Consider the following 20,421-nt stretch of genomic DNA (forward strand, 5'->3'; position numbering starts at 1 on the left):
AATAAGCCAGCCCACTGCAAGCTTTGTTTTTAAAAAGCCACTTAAAATCAAAACTTGAACCAGGAAGCCACTAGACAGCATGCTGTAAATACAACAGAATGCTTGCACATTGCAAACTAACAGAACTTTCACAAAAGAACGCCAAGAACTTACCACAATCTGAGTTATTTTACAAACCTCCTGATGTAGTTACTGACTTGGCTGTCCTATTTGCTGGTATGATCATCTATCTCCCGACTTCTTTTTTTTTCCCTATATATTTCATCTCACTGACATGTGGCAGCTCTGACTTTTCAAGTGAAACTTGGTGTTAACAATTAAGCTACATAAAACACCTTTAGTTTACTTGGCTCTCTCCACCATGATACCTGCTCCCATAAGGACTCCATACACCTCAACCAATTAGCAACAGCACTGAACCAACTAAATCTTTGCCTGTCACTGGAAAGTGAACTATTTAAGAGAAGGAGGTGAGAGACAAATGATCAGTATGAACTTGCAGGCCATTCAAATTCCCACTAACTCATTTTTGCAGTAGCTCTTTTCTGCTCTCAATTTTTAACCCTCGCAGTTTAGAAGAATTAAAGATTCTACCCCCACGTCCCCCCAGCCCATCAACAACATGCTTTTAAGAAGAATACAATTTAGGAAATTTACCATGCCATAGTTTACCTGCTGGAGAGCACTGGGAGACTGTGCAGTGTTGTAGAAATTGCTCTGGCCAGGCTGTTGAACTTGCCCAGAATACAGATTTGAAGCCTGGGTGAGTGTAGCTCTGGCCTAGGAAGAGTGAAAGACACCATTACTTTAAGAACACTTACAACAGCTCATAATAAAGCACATCGTTAGCAAGTGGTAGCCCTTTGTCACCTACAATAAAAGATATCAAACCAGAAGCTCCAATAGTGATAGAAGTGCAAAGATTCCTCTATTCTGGAGAGGAATCTTCACTCCAGAGATTATTCTAATACACCTTTATGAAATTGAAAGCACTTTCTCTTCCAAGTGTTTCACGTTTTCTGCCTCCTTGACTGTTATATAATTATTACAGAAGAGGTAGGCTTATCCCAAGCTAGCCAATACTTGGTTGTTGTATTATCTGTATCAAACCACTGCAGAACTTCAGCATTTTGGAGTATTTCCTACCTGCAGGATGTGTGTATCAATAAGCTGAGAGCCTCCCAGTCCTGAAGCTTGACTAAGTTGATGTTCATATAAGATAGGAATAGGTTGTGTGTTAGAAGTCTGTTGAAATGCCAGGCTTGACTGTGCCTTCGCAAGCTCCTGGTGTTGCACTGTTGGGAAGTTGTGTAAGGCCGTACCAGACAGAACTACTGGTGATGGCTGAGACAAACCACTTTGCATAAAAGCTTGCTGGGACCTGCAAGAGATTGGAGCATTAAGTATAAAAATGAAAACAGAGATCAACAGCCACCAAAAATTTAAGAACATGGGTTATATTGCTGAAACAGAATTAGAACACCAGATTATCCAGATTTTCACTTGAGAAGGGTAGATTTTCTAGTTATTCTGCACACAACAGAATAATAGATGCTACTAAAGCCCACATGAAAAATGACTAAGCTTTTTATTTAAACCCTAAAACCGTCTGCACCTTTAAAGATGTGGGAAAGGTATTAGTCCTCTTACTATCAGCATAACCCCAAAGTCCACTGATACTGGTGTATGCATGACCAGATCAGCCAGAAGCATTTATTTAATCTGGACTGCGTGCCAGACTGATTGTGTTTCTGCAACTAGCCAACTGTTTGTAACATTTTTTTGTCAGCTATGAAAGGACAGACAATATTTGGTCCAAAGTCAGTCAAGCACAAAGTCTTCCAAACAATGGTCAGCCAGCCAAGGCTGTAGTACCAGACAGAAAACACTATGGCTATATAACACTTGTTGATCTGATAAACCCTAAAGCCACATACACTCTGTCAGACTCTAGATACGCAGAACACTGCATCTGGAGAAATGGATTCCTCCAGTACAAAAAGCACGGAAAGTGCTCAGGACAGAGAGGACTGACTTACAGATTAAAGGATTCAGGATACACGTGTAGTCAGTTAAACCCCTGCTGAGTCCACCTTGTTTGGATTCAGCCTTCTGCATCACAACAAGGCGGCTGTTCTACATGCACTTGCAAAAACCTCTGAGAAGTTTCTTTGCAAAAGTAATTAAAGTGAAACTAACGTTTGTCAGAATACCACTATGAATAATTTCTGGTAGGAACAACAAGGACACTTTGGAAATTCCTCTGTATGCTGATTTGTATGCAGACAGATTCAATGCCACTTGAGATATACTGGTCTTATTATCATTTCCTGTAGCAAACAGGACACATTTGTTCTAAAATGTAATCTCCTATCCCCTGCGCATCTGGAATGAAATTTCCCCCACCCTACCTTACCTGTGGGGTTCATATTATGATTTCAAAGCGTTTCTAGACTCCAGTGTTGGTTTGATCAGAAAAAAACAAACAAAATACTGAATTAAGGAGTCAGACTTTTTTTTCCCCCCAGTTCTCTTAGTATGGAAGACTGAAGATGTTTCCAGCTTTTTAGCTTGTTTTTCCAGAGATACAAATCTCTGGCATGATTTATGAACCACAATTTTTCAACTATATCTGCAGATGCAGACTACCCACTTGGCATACAGTTTTCAGGCAGATGAACAGATGAAAGATTTTGGGGAAGACAGGAAGATGAGGTACCTATTGAACACAAGACACAAGTCTGCAGGGAAGCAACTTCTATAAATTCTGCCACCCCAAAAGGAAATAAATTTACATGTGCTACTTACCTATAAGGTTGCAAGGAGGAGTTGAACAATTCTTGGGCTTGTGACACAGCTGGTGCTGCTCCTAAACTCAGCTGAGCTTGATGCTGTCCTTGCAGAGGTGCATAAATGGGGATGGGGATCTGCTGAACTGAAGCGGGCTGCAGAAAGAAGAAACCATTAAATATCTCAGGATAAAAGTCATGTAGAAAAACTACAGCCACATGTGTGCCAGGATTTGTGTACCATCTTTAAAAGTAAACAGAAGAATTTAAAACCTCAAGGTTGCATGGAGAGCCAAGTATTGCACCTGTTCCAAAAAATCCTTCCATGTTGTGCTTTATGCTTTTGGTGAAAATAACCAGGAGAACCTGAACCAATCATTTAGATCTGGGTACAAAACAACTGCACAAGATCCATACAACTTTGTACCATAACACCTCATACGAACACGCACTTTTACATGAGGTACACTGTGAGTGAAAACTTATTCTCTCAAATTTTATGACAATTGTTTTCAATCAGAGGAGCAGTAGAGATCAAACAACCTGAATGCATCAGTACGAAATAGCAATGACAGGTATGATCTCATTTTCGCAGTCTTCAGTCCCACTCTTGCCTGCCCCCATTTGCTCATTTGTAGAGCATTAAAGTCAATGTAGATAAGGAGAGAAGGAAAAAAAATAAAAATCCCCAAATACCTGAGAAAGCCCTGGTTGAAAGCCTTGCTGTTGGGCCAGAGAAGGTGGTGCCAAACGTGCATGCTGGGTGTTGAATAAGTGACTTGTATCCATATAAAATGCTGGAATTTGAGCTGCAGTACCTCAGGAAGAGGAATACAATTAGTATGTTTCCAAACATTTCTCTGCTAAACAGGTTTTCATCAAGATTTAGAGATGCAGCCACTGTCAGTACTTCCCAGTGTGACAACTACCAGAGAGACTGGGATAAGAAACAGAACTGAACAGCTGCATAATAAGCCGTGGTATCTTTTCTTTGGTATCTATTCATCCCCAGAATCTATCAGTCTTGCATATACATCTTCAGTCCCATGAATTTCTTAAGGGACAAAACAGCAGATTCTGGCAAGAACAGGCACTTTGGTGATGGAAAGGGAAGAACAAGCTCTGAAGTCATGTAATTTAGGTTAGTTATATGTAGAACTTTCTTTAAAGAAAAAAGCCATGCTTATAAGCTATCGTGGCACTTTAATAAAGTCATCAAGACGAAGTCATTCTTGGTCTTGAATATTGATTTGAAATTGAGAAAAAATGATGCATCAAGAGATGCAAACTTACTTTCCTCAATAAACTAACAACATGGCATTATCATTATACTGATAAGACACTTGCCTATTTAGATTAAGACAATTAGTGAATATTTGCTCACAAAATGCTGCCCATCATTCTGTCCTTACTGCAGATAAAACTAGAATTAAATTAATTTCTCTAGCTTTGTAACTCCAATAAAGCAACCACACTGCTTCTCAGCTGAACACTATTACCTGCTGCAGACTGAGACACGTAGACCTGGGGACTTTGCTGTTGCTGGGCGATGAGGGATGGCATGCAGCTCAGCTGGGAAAAGTGACTTGCAGAAGCTAAGCTGCTTGTCTGCAACTGCTGTGGTTTCACTTTACATATGTTGGGAGGGTCTGAGGTGCTTGCAGTCTTTGTACTCAGTGAAGAGGTTGTGTATGTTCCAGCTCCTACAAGAAGAGAAACAAGAGGTGTATTGTAAAACAGCTGAAGACATTTCAAACCCTCGTCTTCTGGTGGTCAGTTTGGGGACAGCTATGCAAGCATACGTGCTACTAGTAAGGAACACTGAAACCTAATGCAGCCATTTCCATCACTTTAAGATGGACAGGGAGAATAATTCTTTTAAGTTACTTCTCCCTTCTCAAGCACAGGAGGACTTAGAAGTACCAAAGTAGACATCTTGGTCAATTATCCAACAAAATATCGCAACGTACAGCGGCTGTGACTCTCATGGTTGAGAGTCTGGCTCCAAAGAAAGTTATTTTTAAAGCATTCCAGTTGAGGTGTTGACATATACTCTAATATTCCTAGTTGTGAAGATTTAATTGGATCCAGCATCTTTCATTTGCTGCAAAGAACCAAGATGGGAATGAGCACTGCTTGTGGAGAGCAGTCAGACACTTGCTCTCCCCAGTACAAGGGAGATCTGCTATGAGCTGTTGAAGCCTCAAGTCTGAAAGTAAGAGCACAAATGAAAAGTAATACTGTAACTGGCTGGATGAAGTGACAAAAATTTGAAGCTGTCTGCTGGAAGTGAGTGGCTGTCAGAACTACCAGCTGCTTAGAAAGAAAAAAAATAAATTTATTTCCCTCCCTTCGTTCAGATGAACAAAATGAAACCATTAAGTCAGTCAAGAGGAGAAGTTCACCTCCTCTTTCAAGTCCACATAAATAGCACAAACAGAGATGTCCTCTCCATATTCTTTTCAGCTGATTGAAGTGAATCAGGGGAAGGATCTCCTTGTTAATTAAGAGGTATTTGGGAAGCTATAGTTCAGAGCTGACATTTCATGCTTGCAAAGCTGACAGAAGTCTTGTACATTAAATGTGGTGGGAATCTAGTCTCTTGAAACACATAACCAAAGAACAATACAACACGATATTGCAATCTGGACACCCAGTACCTGATAGTGAAGTTGTTGGTGTAACTGAGGCTACAGGAATAGGAGGCATCGATGCACTAGAGAAGGAGCTGTAAGTACCACTGTTTGGCCCAGTGTTGCTGCTGCTACTGCTGCTGCTGCTGCCACCAGCTATGGGAGACGCTGCTGATGTCACTGGTGAACTCTTCTCCCCCATGTTTGGGGAATTCTCCCATGCTTTGCGTGCAGACTCCATCTATTTAAAAAGAAAACAAATTTCCTCATCTATTAGGAAGTTCAACCAGCCAGTCTTCAACTTTTAACAGTTATTTTTAGTTCAAAAGGCAACTCAGGCTTCATGCGAGCCTCTTAAAAGTCATCATAATCGTGCAACTCTGTTCATGCAGAAAGCATACAGCCTGAAGTTGGAGCTTCTTATCTGTTCCAACTGCACACGTGCACAGTTCATGATCTTAACATTCAATACTCAAAAGAGAATTCACGCACTCTAATTTGGCTTGGTTTTGTTTGACATGGAGAGCAAAAGGCATGGGAAGCTAAAGAAAGGTACAAAAGAATCCAGATATTTCCGTAAGTCCTCTACTTACAAGTATTGGGTCTTTTAAATGAAGCAGCTCCTTACTTTCTTGCTATGTCATCCCTTTTGTGTTACCACCAAAAATACCTAATGTACACTTCAGTACACCCGACAGCAGTCAAGGTCAGATTTCCAAAGCAACTGCCGTTCAAAATGCGATCGTGAGCTGACACAGCTTGTGCATACTGCTTTACATTAGCGCTATAGACGCTTCACACTCCTCTATTTCTGTAATAATGAATTTAATTCTTACACAGCAAGGAACGTGGAACTTCCAGTAAATATTTTGTACACAATTCTCTTCCACCGAAAGTGGAAGGAACCATTGCTTTATTGCAGCCAACAATCTAATTATTGCTAGAATAGATGCACAATGCTGTATCTTTGAACTGGGACACTTTTGATGGACTAGTGAAAAGGAAATATTAATGTTCAGACCACACCCGCTAATTTAAGTGCTCAAACACAGCCCATGGACATCCCTACAACCTCCAACTGTCCTCCTCCCTTGAAATGGAAAGTTTGTGTGAGCAGAGCTGGATGCCAGAGGCTGTAATCCCTCATGTAGAGTACTGTGAGCTTCTTAAGGTCAGACGCTGTCTTTAAAGGTATCTGTAAAGGGGCAAATACACCCTTACCAACAAATCTGCCCTTGCTGCCTTGATCAGTAGAGTGCCCTAACTGGGACTTACAGACTCTTAAAGTCACACTTTCAACTATCCAGATTTAAATGCACTAAGCACAGTCTGGACAGACCAAACACAATTTATGTTATTTGGCTAGATGCTTCAGGCGTGATAAAAAAGCAGAGCAATACGCAAAGAAGTGGGTAACGTGGTCAATACATGTCCATACAGAAAGAAGCTAAGCTCTGTATTCCTCACAAGAGGAAAAGGGGAAGGAGAGAAACTTTGTTGCACATTAAATCACTTGGAAATAAATCACCTATTTTCATTTTTGAGACCATCGTACCCAGCAATCATGTACTCATACTCAGTTTCCCCATCACAACACTCTCCTCCAAATTGGTTCTGATTCTTGTGGACAAGGCAAACTTCAAAATGGAAAAGGAAAGGATTTTGCATAAAGTGGAGCACAGGTAAGACTAGAGGCTCCTTTCTGAACACAACAAAAGCTTCTGGTAAGACAGAATAATGGTCTCATACCACACTGGTATGAAGAGAAGTGAGGAAAATATCTGTGGACATCTGAATAAAGAATACATAGAAGCTTCTCCTATGTTCATCAAGTTTCATGATGTCCTGGAGAAACTAGTAATAGCAAAAAAGCTGGAGTCTACACACTGAATTTTGCCTTCCAAACCTAAACAGTAGCAAGATCCCAGGTCATTCCATACCCCTACCAATTATTCAAGTTTCAAATTTCAAATTTATCAAGCTTTCAAATAGCTTTTCCTTTAGAGAGCTCCTTAGTCTCTAACTTCTTAAACTGTAAAAGGATGCAAGAGAGATTGGTATTCTAGGAGTGCTTATGCAGCACCATCTACAGACCACATATGAAAGAGTAAGAAGCTCTACAGTAAGCGAGGCTGTGGAAAGTTGTGTGATTTTGCTGCTCAGTTATGGGAAGAGGAGAACACAGGTTGGAGATCATGGCTACTTGAGGCTGCTGCTTCACTGTTGACCCATCAGGGCCATTCACGTCACATTAATGCTCCAGTAGTCACTGCACAAGAAGTTAACTGGAGAAAAATGGTTACATAAATATCCTTATGTAAACCAATGTTTAGGTGACTGGCAAAAGAAAGCCAAAAGATGCCAGACTCTGGTGCCTACACAGGAATTTTAGATTGAGCTCTGGAACACAAAGAGAGCCAGGCAGTTCAGTTTGAGATGGCTTTGGACTTTATTTTTCTCAGTGTCCTAACTAGCAAAAGCAGCAGCAGGTAAGTGCTTTCAGGATGTCTACCTTAGTAAAGGTGTCTTTAGTAAAGTTGGTGCAAGGAAAACAGTGCTCAACAAGCTTTCTCAGATGAGCACCTTACACCTACACCCTTGCAGAATGATGTGAAATAGTTGGAACAATTTTGGCTGTTCCTCATCTGAGCCTCCTCACAGACAGCTTTCTGTGATAGGGGATGGAAAAAAGAGGATATGAGAGAGGGTTATCCCTTTCTGGAGGCAGAGCTTAGAGACTTTGCTCTTCTAAAAGAGGGAAAGGAATGCTTTGCTTTCTGTTGCTCCAGAAGTACCTTTTAAAAGCAAGGATTATATCAAATACAAGGAGAAAAAGAGCAGCTCTGCTCTGCCTGGGCCAGAAGGCCTTCTGTGGAAGTGATAGTGTCAGCGTGCTTCAAAACAAGCTTGTTGCCTTCAACAGTTACAAGAAGGAGGAGGCAGTGTTCCAGTAGCTGGAGTAAGGAACACTGAGTCAAAGCTGATTTTAAATGCATTTCTGTTCAGCTTTTGATCAGAAAGTACTTCAAGGTAGCCTTAAAACATCTATCTTCAATATATTTTGTTATCACACATCCAAGATTTATCATCCACTGAGAAATGAATAAAACCACTGACACCACAAAATACAAATGAGCAGAGTAGTCTGCTCTGTAGCTGAGCAGCATCACATTCTTTGTGGGATCGTGCCGTTGTAATGTTCCTACCTGTATCATGTAGGAATCCAGCTGCTAACCAGTTCGAAACTGCTATTTCAGAAAAATACTTTCAGGTGCCAGAAAGTCAGATTATGGTAATTTGTTACACAAGAATGCAAAAAGAAAATCAGATATTCTTGTTAATTTACTCTTCCCTCTCCAGCCCTTTCCCCATTTTGCTGGCCTGGATGTCTATTGTTTTAGTGGTTACATTTTTTTCCCCAGGAAAAAAGGTGTTAACAAAAGAAAAGCAAAGATTCAACACAAGATCATTAATAACTATCACCCATAGAGAACGTGAGCAAGCAGCTGTCAAACCATGCTGGCAAGACTTAAGTCTCACCAGGATTGACAAGTAAATTTCTCCAAAGTGTTAGTTCTGCACCCAATCCCTGTTCTCAGCTTTTTTTTTGGTTTAAATTTAGAGCAACTAATTTCAAACGTCACTCTCAACACTAGAAGCAGCAATGTTTCTTTCTACTAGTTCAGTCACCTGCAGTCACAGTCACAAAGCAGACCTAACACACCCAAAGACCAAACACTTCTAAAGATACGGTAGCAAAGCTAGAGACCAATACTATGTTAGTGAGTTATACAATGCACACAATCCGAAATCCATCAGAACAGGAAAATGCTACTCAAGATATTCTCCACACTTGCTCTACACTGAAGAGCAGAAAACAACGGAACATTTACAACACAACAAAGCATGTTCTGACTAGCTGATCAAACTGCCTTTCAGTCACCAACACGCCACCTACATTGCATTATTCAGCCATCCAACTCAAAACAGAGTATCACTGCACCAAAATCTTACAGCTAAGAAAATCAAGCTTGGCTTACCAAGCAACTCTTTGTAGCCTTTAATACCAAACTGAGCAACTTTATGCCACACACACCAAAAAGTAAAAATAAATCAGATTCCGATGGTTTGTCATGAGCACTATGGTACAATGCTAAAATGCTAGGATCCTTTTTCAGGGCAGTGGGAGCCAAGATCGGTTGATGCCAAGTGTTAATGCAAAATGGGGTTAGAAATTTAGAATTTAAATGCATCCTTTGATACAGTCTTGTGTTTCAGCCATCCGTTTATATGCAAAAGCAGTTCAGCAGAGGAAACAAAGGAAGGCTCTAAAAAAAGGTTTACCAGCAAGTTCTCCATTAACTTTCCCCTGCATGCAAGAAAACAACCCTTAGAGGGATGTGGTACATACCTTGAGGGTGAGGTCGACGGTAGCGGGAGAAACTGGAGTTAGGCTGGAGCTCTGTTGTAGAGTCTCCCTCCTAGGGAGGGGAAGGGTGTGGGGCAGGGGCACCTGAAAGGCAGGCAACACACATCACATTCTAACTACGTCTATTATGAAAGCCCCAGAAAAGCAAAGCTCAAGCTTTATAAAGTGAGCTACAACTTCTTCAAGGCTTGAGCATTTGGCAGGGAGGTTTTGATAAAATAAGGTGAAAATTTAGTAGGTGGGAAGACGCTGTTCAGCAGGTGCTGAGATGCTTCTTATCTCTCTTTAAAAGAGACTCAAGACTAGGGTTCTGAAGCATCCTCGTCTTCTGCATAAACAAATACCAATTAGCTGCTTTGGGATTTACTTTGAAGCACCATTTTACTTTCCTGGTATGCAAAAATTCTTCCCAAGCCAAGTTTGGCCCCTTCCGTACCAGTACAGTACACGGGGTTTGGTGACCTCTAAGTTCGAAGATGCAGTTTCTGAACAGAGGAAGCTACAAATCTTCAAAGTCACAGGACCATGAAACAAACCAAAACAGATTTGTCATCCAATAACTGAATTCAGTTATTTTCTCTTTCAAAAGATGAAAGATGTCAAACTCAGGGAAATAAACTTGACAGAAAGCTATTTCTATCTGTATGGAAGAAAACACTGATGGATTTCCTTGATGTTCTAAATGGAATGCATCAAAAACACTGCAGTGGCCAACCCACTCCTTCTGATCAGTTCCTTCTCCACTCAAAGAGCACAGCTAACAGAATTCCACCTATTGATGAGATGAGGCTAATCCAAAAGACACAGATACTGAAGCTCTGAAGCAGGTGATAGCACAGATCCTTTGTGGCCAGAAGCCCCTATATCCTGCATTGCAAATCCAACTCCAACCTGCCACAATGGAGCACACACTAAGAACATTTACACAAAAGAATTCAATCTTCTACACTAACCACCAAAAGCACAAACCACAACAACACCAGAAAATCCAGCAGAAGAGTAAGTTCAACCAATATTGCTTCAAAACCGCATTAAAGGATGCTGCAGTAGGCTTAAAAGCATTTCTTAGATGGAATTCACAAGACATATTTGTAAAATCTTGAGATTCTACTATTGATTCTTCCTTCCCCCAAACAACAAGCGACTCAATGCTGAGCTAATTATATTCCTGCTACCCAAACAACAAAAATAACAACAGCCAAGTCCCTAGCCTGGTACCAGCAAGCTCAGGACAAGCTTGACTCCGCTACAACACACAATCCAGCTGGTCCTCTCAATTGGTACAGCACACACACACAGCCAGCATCATCGGCTTTGTGAGGACTGCAGATATCATCTCTGTAGTAATCGAACAGTTTAAATCCTGCCGTATGCTTTCAAAAACCATTAAGCTGCTCCCTTTACATGCAAGCACTGTGATTTCAGGCTACAGTTCAAAACAGCTTTGTTTTCAAAAGCCTTTCTTCAAACTCACCTACAGACCTTTGCTACTTATACCAGGTTCAAGTCCCAACTGCTGCTGGGAACACACTGATTATGTTTATTTTTTCTTTTTTTTTTGTTTTTAATTGTCCCTAGATGTTTTCCACTTTGTGCTCTTCAGCTTATAGTGGTAGTTCACAAAATAAGGAAATATCTGAAGAATTCCAGAACAGATATTAAATGAACCAACTGTCCTTCAGAGTAAGATTACTGGATAGTGCACAGCTAGTTATCATGAAAGAAACTCTAGTGACTTGTTTACTGAAGGCAGTATTTTGTGCTTTAAAGAAGTGCAAAAATATTTTCTTGTCTTCCAAGTCAAGTCGATCACTACAATAGACTTACGTTCGTCACCAAAGTCTCCTCCATTTTTGTACTGCTAGTAGCCACTGTGTTAGGATGAGAAGAAGGTGTAGTGTAGTCTGTTACAGACTCCTGTGAAGAAAAATAATTCCATTAAAATATCTCCCTTACCTAAATCAGATTTTAAGTTTTTTTGGACAGAGGTCATCCTTTCTATGGAAGGAAAGCTTATCATGCAACAGAAAGTTAGAATTTCATCCCAAAAAGCTTGTTGGAAAGCATGTCCAGCAATTCTTGTTGCTGAATTACTACTGAGGTCAGAAGAATTTTGGGGAGATTACAGTCTGCCTCATGACCTCACAACATATGCCTGGAGATGAGCCAAAATGCTGTCTTTAAAGCAAGGATACACGAAGTGATGGAGTGCCAGGACACTAGGCATATGGAACTGTGGTGGTGTAACCAGTTACCATTTGTTACCCTAGATGCTTTAGCTACCTCTAGGCACTTTTAGCCCACTTCATTCAAAAAGCAAAATATATTAGCCAAAAGATTTCTGTAGCTTTAAACAAACAGAAATCTCTTGGGTAAACCTATCACAAGTAAGGCCTTCCAGATTAAAAAGAGAACGCAGCGATGGTTGCCATTTGACTGAATAATTTTTGTTAAGTCCTGTCTCAAAGTCATAAGACACAGTTTCTCCAGACAGTGAAAGTCTGCCTCCCAGTTTCTGCACCGGGCAGTGATTTCAAGGAAGAAAAGGGGTGAAGTTTCCAGTTTACCTAGAGGCTTTCCTTGAAGCTTATTTATTATCACAGTTAAGTGGACCATAACATGTGTCACGAATCAAGTCCACTTTCATGGACTTAGATGTAGCCAGTGACTGTTGACGTGGTAACTCTAAACTCCCTGCTGAAAGCATCTAATTGATGACACTGCCAGCTCTCTAGAGAATGACCTATAACGAAAAAAAATGCACTGGTACTTCTCTCTAAAGCCACATTTAGCACTGGTTTTTAGTTCTTGTCATCGGATATTTAAAACTGACTGTATTCTAGACAAACAAGTATTATCAGAATCTGACCCAAAGACTGTCAGATAAACGGTGTGACCAAAGAACTCTGAATTAGCCAAGACTCATTCACTAGCAACCACTGCAAGCCCAGGATAGGCTCTATCATTTTTACAGAACCAAACACCAAGAAGTAACTGAAGGATAAATTAGCAGCAGAATTGCTGATGAGTGCCTGGTGTTGCCAACACAATGATTTTGAAAGCACAAAAGAGATTATGCTCGATTGCATTCAGCCAGTATGATAAGCTATGAAAAAGTGCACACTTGATTCACTGCTCAAGCCTATGGCAATGTCTTGTAACACAGTAATTGAATCATCAAGATACTAACCGGCAAGTAACAAAGAATCCTCCTAAAAAGATAAGCTCATTTTGCTAAAAGTCAGAAAAACAAGCTCCAGAATAACAGGGTAAGAGAGGATACAGTGTGCACACTTTTGTATTTATGATGGAAACAGAACGAATCTATTTCTCTGTGTAGTTATTTATTTCCCTCACTTGTTAAACTGGTGGGATACCAGATACACATTTTCCACAATCCAAACTACCAAGCTGCAAGTTGCATGCTACTCTTTGAATCCAGTGGGTAACTTCCATTTGGGTAGAATAAAGCAAGCCCATAAAGCTGCTTTAATCACACGGTCCTTCTAACGAAGTGTAACTAACTGGCTTCTTGGTTAGAAGAAAATTAAACACAAAACTGCCACATCAACTCTGGTGCCCTTACAAGCATTTGTGCAATGCTGAGCTGTTGTACAAGGATGAGCTATATCCTGAACATGCAGATAAGACAGCACTTTAGCTATAGGAACACCACTCCATAAGTCATAGGTTGGTTAACCACCATCCTTCATTTACTGATATATAAGTCTACAGTATTTTATGTATCGACCATCACCATAAGCTTTCCTAGTTCAATTAAAATGAACCTTCTGTATAACTTTTACTGAAGAAACCAACTGAATAGTTTGATATAAACTAATAACTGTAATAATAGCAAAAGCAAAAAGCTGTACATATTTTTTGAAGTTACCTACAGGGTACTTATAGCTGAAGAAAAAACAGGCAAACTTTTTATAACTACCTAATTTGCTCAAAAAGAAGAGAGAACAAACCTACGACTTTATGAGCAAAAGAATAAGGTAGACCTCAGAGGTGACCTTGCTACAAAGGAGCAGGGGACTACAAATCATTAATTTCCTCAACGTTTGGTTTGCTCCTACTTCATGGAAATCATCTAACCAAGAGAGCTTGTCAGGTACTGAACCATCTCAGAAACTTTATTCTCAAGTAAAGCAAGTGTCCTTTTTGACATCACCTCCAAAAGACAAACCTTTATCAACTACTTACACAAACATTTCATTGCCATATCCACAACCAGTTACTGATCACTCCTGTGATTTGAAAGCTTCAAAACTAGTTTGAGATGGAGGGCTGGGGGAAAGCTAAAGGTGTCTTACCTAATCCAGACACTTGTGCAACAGTTCAGTTTTACTCCAAAAATACTACAAAACCCAAGAGAAACAGCTGGAATTGCTTCAGAGCATCACACTTACGTTCCAGGTAAACAGCCCGTTAATATGAGGTGATTTATATTTGCAGTTTCTCAGGTAGAACAGTCCTGTATGGTTAAGTGCACATGCTGTTACTAAGGGCGTGGTTTTGGGATGGATGACATATTCCTACAAAGCTTCTGCTTCTGAAGAAAGACAGCTAGCTTGACTTTCATAAACATTAAAGTCAACAAATACACTAAAGAAAGTGTGCCTTGCTGGCATCTCAGCAGTAGTCTCCCAGGAAAGATGACTGTCCACCGATAAATCATTTAGGTTTGCTAAAAACATTAACACCTGACATTCAAACAACAGATTAAAGATGTTGTCACTTCTTCCCTCATTAGTGCGCAAAGACAATGCTGCAAAGACATGAGAAAGCTGCTGCAATAAAAATCAGTTCCAGGACTGGAACAGTATTTAAAGCTATTTCAGTATTTAAAGCTATTTTAAAAGACACTTTAAAAAGTAGCAAGATGGGTTTATTTCTGTGAAATCCAGATCAAGTTTAACTTCTCTAATACATCTGCAGGTTGTTGGTTCAACTTCCATAGAATATAAAACACTACCACCCCTTTCCTAGAAAACTTAAGTGTTCCTGGAGAACTACTCATGGCAAAGGAACTCAAAAGCAAATCTGGAACTGTGGAGACAGGAATTTTTAGGCTTATTTATAGCATATATTAAATGCTTCTATTAGTAGCCTCTTAAAGCAATAAGGAAATTGTTGGTAAATTTGCATATCCAGCACAAACTGGAAAATTTCCTTTCAATTCGGTCTTCCCCTGAGAAGACAGAGGCTTGACATTTTAATGTTATGCTAATTCAAAGCACCTTAGCAACCTGCATTTACCTAGGGCCAGAAAGGCACAAAATTCAGACTTCCCTTTTGAAGATCTCATTCTTTTCAAATGTTTACAGAGAAGACATGATACTCATTTACTTCAGCAGAGCTACTCACTAGCAAGTTAGTGTGGAGTAATCAAGGATGTTTCCTATTCTGCAAGAGGCTTAGAAAAGGAGTCTCCTGCTCTTACCGTGAAGCTTGAGAGATGGTGAAAAAGCAAAATACAAATAGCCTCCTTACCAAATATTTGAAAAATTTGGCGTTTACAGCGTGCACTTCTGATTTTGCATACAAGAAGAGCACTTCAGTTCTAGTTCTAGTCCAGTTCTAGTTTATGTTGTTACCATTTACATCTACTTAGAAGATGAAAACTGCTGGGAAGGATGAGAAATCCCAGCACTGCATTTTCATACTTATTTGCCATTCCACTCAAAATCAAGTTTGCAGCTAATACGTAGGAAACAAATATCCCCCTTAACACTTGCTCTGCACAAGATTTAATTGCAATAGCATCTTCTGCTTGCAGGAGAACTTGGCAAAAACAAACTGCAGATTTAAAAACAGATAAAATCACGAGTGATCTGCATTTCTGATTCTTCAACTATTAGTGAAACTTCTGCAAAGGAGTGTTTTTCCTAAATGGTGTCAGAAGATTTCTGCTTAAGACAAGGAAACAACAGGTTGAGACAGCATGCAACAAACTTGAGTCTAAACTCATAACTGTTTTGCAAACTTACAAGACATTTTCCCTTTACCAAGGCAGGTGCAACTATTAATGAGGAGCTACTCCAACTACAAGGCTTCTTTACATTTGAGAAAGAGCGCACACAGTTCTTTGAGACACACAGCTGCCAGAAGTGAAGACAGTCCCCAGACAGGCCAAACATGAGTCTCTCTCCATAGGTAGCTTTTGAACAACGCAGTGCTATCAATGCATCACAGCCAAGAACAGAGCTATAGAACAATGAACCCTGACAGCAAGTCACCACCTCACTGGATAAAAGTCAGAGGACTTCCATGCAGACAACTACCATGAGTCCTGCATATCCTGAAGGGGTCCTGAGAGGGGATATACCTTGACAATATCCAAGCCAATAGGAACTGACATACAGAGCCTTTGGATAAACTGAACAAGCCTCATCAAATGCTTTAGCGTATTCCTAGTTCAGATTTCCCCCCCCCCCCCCCACAGAACAACACTTAACTCACAGCCTCAGGTCATCCATGCACTCAACCAACCACTGGGCACATCACTGCAGTTCTCTGTTGAAACTCAAGCTCTCATCTCGCATATACCAGAAAAATGCTCAAGATGCGAGTTCCCAGAATCTGCCTATACCAGGCTCCAGTGTCACTCTCCACAGCAAGATAAGCATCCAGACAGTTTTCATGTTCAAAAGACAACAGAAGTGTTTAAAACTTTCCAAGCCAATCTAGGAGCTTGACAGACGGCACATCCCCATACTACTTCCAAAGAACTGCTAAAGTTCAAGCAGTACCTATTTGTTTCAAATCTGCTATTCAGTGGGCTCTGCTGTCCAGATAACTACCACCAGCAGGCAACCAAATGTTAATTACATCATGGAAATCTTATTTTACATATAGCACTCTGTAATTTCTCAAAGTTTTTCTTACCTTTGTGTTTGTTCCGAACTCTGGAGCAGACACAGATATCATTGTTCCTATTTCCGTACTCAGTTCACCCGTTGCTTTGGTTTCCTTTGCAGTGACAGGTTCTGGACTTCTGACAGAGGTGGGAGATGGCTTCTCCTGTCCCTCAGGCTCTCCCTGTTGGGCATCCTTCACCTTCCTGTTCTTTAAAGAACGCTCTTTCCCAATAGGACCAGGCTTATACTCTTTGTTTTCTACCGGACTCAAGTCTGGAAGCTAAGTTAGCGTTAACTTGTCAGTTATGTCTTCCCCATACGTCCTGCCCCACAAGAATACTCCAACATGCTTAAAATAATTTCATTTAAATCTAACAAGGCTTTCCTAACAGGTAAGTATTTTCTAATACATAAACCAACTGAGAATAAGTTAGCACTAAGTACGTGAAATGCATCCCCTCTGAACATTACAAATCTCCAACGCTGTTTTCAAGCAAGACATACTATATGCAGTGGCAGAGTTCAACTAACATAAGATCTAATTAAAATTGATAGAAAATGATTTTGACTTTTCTTACAAGCACAAAAAAAGTAAGGAAGCCACAAGACTTCATATAAATATAGGTAACTTTAATTTTCAGAGTCTCAGAATTTTACAGGGCTCCAGGGAACTAGAATAAAAGACTCTGCCTTTATTTACTGATGTTTCAATGTATGCATATTGGCAACATTTCTTCCTAGCGACTGAGCACTAAAGAAATACCCATTAAAAAAAAAAAAACACCCACATTCAAGTGTTGCCTTACATTGTAAACACTATGGCTAAAGTAGCTGCTGTAATTCAGTAGTTCCTTCTTGTGCAGCTGAATTAAAGCAGAATGAAGGACCTCAGGGAACTTGAATGTTCTATTTAAAGAGGTATATCTTTTCTGGCTGAGACTACTCAGCCCATCTCACTACAGAGCAGCACAAAAATTCTTTAAAGGCGGTCCCTAAAATCCTATTGCTTCAGCTTTGATACTTGAAAACCAGAAGCTGCTAGTATTCGCTCTATAAACACAAGCCATCTGTTTCAGGAGTAGATGAAGACCCTTTAAAATATGATGCTTTCGGGCTTTGGAGAGGGCAGGAGTTTCCCTAAGGTATTTGGTACCCTCGAGAGGCCAGTAAAGACTAGAAAATGCCTTCAGAGGGAAGGAAGAAAGCACTTGTAGAAGTGAATGCCTAAGCTCCGCAATGCAGCAGTCAGGATCATCAGACATGCCTCACTCCAAGTACTTTTTACTATAACAACTAACTGAAGAAATTCCTCCAGACACTTTAAGGTCACACTTTAAAAGGTAAATTGCTAACAGAAAAGTAAGTTACAATAATCTTAAAGATCACTAAGTGTAATCTAAATGACAGGAGGAGAAAGTATTACTCCTTGTGAGTCATAACAATGGAAATACAAGATGATGATTGACTAGAGTACCTAAATCTCTGGAGGAGACGTGAGAAGCGTTTTAATTGAGATGTCTGATTACCTATTCACTCTTCCTGGATTAGTTACAAAAAATTAATTATCTAGACATCTGTGCCTTAGAGACTTCTAATCAGTGGCTCTAACATTCTCCCCTTTCCCCAAAACACTTTTTTCCCAGTAATTTGATGTATTACTTTGCTTAGTTTTGTAGCTGGATTACCAAGACGAGCACCATGCACCCGCCATTGGTTGGGAGTGGTGGTACATGGGGAGAAGGCAGGCAGGAAAAACTGAAACTGGAGACAGAGCCAGGACAGAAATACCCTGCGCCAAGACCGCTCTGAAAGCCTGAGCAAAGCAAGCACAGGAGTAAACCAAGAAACCCAAGCTACAAAACAAAAACACCCTATTGCCTCCATACTCTCCCAAACAAAGCTATCACAATGCCATAACCATGACCCTGCTCTAGCCGCATCCCTTGCTCCAAACTGTCAACGGATGACCTCTGCTAGGCGAGGATGTTGTTTACACGCACTTCCTCATTTTCTCTCCAAGAGCCACTTGATTATTTTAGGAAATACAAATGTGGAATGCAATTTTTATAGGTCTAGTCCTAACTGAATGAGTATTCTATTCTATTTTTAAATCAACTACTTGTAACCTCTTTTTGACTGAATTTCTTTGCTATTTAAGTTTAAAAGTTTGTATTTCTAAGACATGACCTTCTACCTTTTGTGCTTTGATGGGTCCAGCCCGTGGCTGCTTCTGTCTTTGTTCTTTTGGTTCTGGTAGCTTGTCAGTTGACTTTTCAGAAAGCACAGGGCCAACTTCATTGTCGCTGCCACTGGAAGCTGGGGCTCCAAACTGAATAGTTTCTATGCCAAGCTCAACTCCACCTTCTTGCCCAGGCTTTGTTCCCTATTTAAAAGGCAAGCATTTAACATGTTTCAAAAGACTTTTAAATCAGTACATTGCCACTGGTTCAAAAAAGAGCACCAAATACATTCAGCTGAACACCACAGCAAGTATACTTTTACCTTCTGCCAGCAAAAGCATTATTTGTGACTGCAGCAGATTTGCAAGAGGAGTAAACAATGTATGAAAGCACATTCCCTCCTCCTCAACTTCCTACTGTTTATAAGAGCTCAAGAGGAGGAAGAAAAGAAAAAGCAGTAAAAAAAATAAGTAAACAAGATCAAGAAGAACTGGTAGAGGAGAAAGACAAGTACAATATAAAAATGTCCAGATTCATTTTCACAATATTCTCCTAATACTTCAAAATTAATGTTCAAGAGAAACAATAGGAGACTAAAGATTTATACATCTCCTTATGCAGTCAAAATGGTGTTGTAAGAGACTAAAGACACTCTTAACAGTTTAAAACAATGAAGTCAAGAATGCCAATACAACCCAAGAAAACTAAACCACAGGACTATAAAGTAAAACATTTAGAGCTATGCAAATTCCAGGGCATAAGTAGAGCTACTGTGGTTAGAAACCATCTACGGCTTATTGCATCTCTGCTTAAAGCAGGGACATAAAACCAATTTGATTCCTTGGAGGCATCCTGTCTCTGTCACTGAACTGTACCAAGTGTTCACATGCAAACTAGACAGTATTTTAACTTAAAAATATACACTGAATAGCAGCTATCAACAGAATCTGTGAAAGGCTGAGGTTTGATTAACAAGAACTGTTTTTCTGTTTTGTAATCAATAAAAGCACTAACTTGTGTCCTGTGCTCTTCCTGTGCTATCTCCGTACTTCACGGAATTCTACAAACACTAGTTTCAGTATGGGGACACCTGAGTAAATGGATAATCTGTACCCAATCCCAGTGATAAATAATTTGGGTAAGCGTACTTTTCTTCCTTTCACCCTTACCTCTGGAGATGTAGCTGATCCAAAAGATGTCAAAGGCTTGTTCCAAGCACTGACTGAAGGTGGCTGAGGTGGACTAATGGGTCCCACTGATAACCAAGAAAAGAGTTTAAAATAAAAATCCAAACCAAAACAAGCAACTAAAACAAGAAAAAACCCTGAAGTTGCCAAATGCATTTGACTAAAGTTACCAACTGACTGAGGAGAATTAAATTATAGATTTATTGATTACCCAAGTTCTAGTTCAGAAATTTTTAACCTATTCAGGAGTTAACAATATACTCCTTGTGTAGTTTCCTTAAGTGGGATCATCATATTTTGAAGCTTGCTCAAGTCTAATAACACATTTTTTGAATGG

At 40.0% G+C, this 20,421-nt stretch overlaps 1 protein-coding gene across 3 annotated transcripts in view; it reads right to left on the bottom strand.

Moving 5' to 3' along the window:
- PRRC2C (proline rich coiled-coil 2C) overlaps positions 1-20,421 on the bottom strand; it is a 70,326-nt gene that overhangs the window by 9,709 nt on the left and 40,196 nt on the right. For 2 of the 3 annotated variants that reach the window (XM_067001509.1, XM_067001510.1), the window contains exons 21-31: positions 20,067-20,152; positions 18,912-19,100; positions 16,746-16,997; positions 11,679-11,768; positions 9,834-9,935; positions 5,450-5,663; positions 4,289-4,492; positions 3,486-3,598; positions 2,809-2,945; positions 1,147-1,381; positions 673-780 (exon numbers count right to left, since the gene is read on the bottom strand). In XM_067001509.1, the coding sequence (XP_066857610.1) occupies positions 673-780; positions 1,147-1,381; positions 2,809-2,945; positions 3,486-3,598; positions 4,289-4,492; positions 5,450-5,663; positions 9,834-9,935; positions 11,679-11,768; positions 16,746-16,997; positions 18,912-19,100; positions 20,067-20,152 (1,730 nt within the window). Of the gene's footprint in view, positions 1-657; positions 781-1,146; positions 1,382-2,808; positions 2,946-3,485; positions 3,608-4,288; positions 4,493-5,449; positions 5,664-9,833; positions 9,936-11,678; positions 11,769-16,745; positions 16,998-18,911; positions 19,101-20,066; positions 20,153-20,421 lie in introns of all 3 variants that reach the window. The other variant, XM_067001508.1, reaches the window with a different exon arrangement.

Source organism: Anser cygnoides, chromosome 8 (assembly GCF_040182565.1).
Source record: "Anser cygnoides isolate HZ-2024a breed goose chromosome 8, Taihu_goose_T2T_genome, whole genome shotgun sequence".
Lineage (NCBI taxonomy): Eukaryota > Metazoa > Chordata > Aves > Anseriformes > Anatidae > Anser > Anser cygnoides.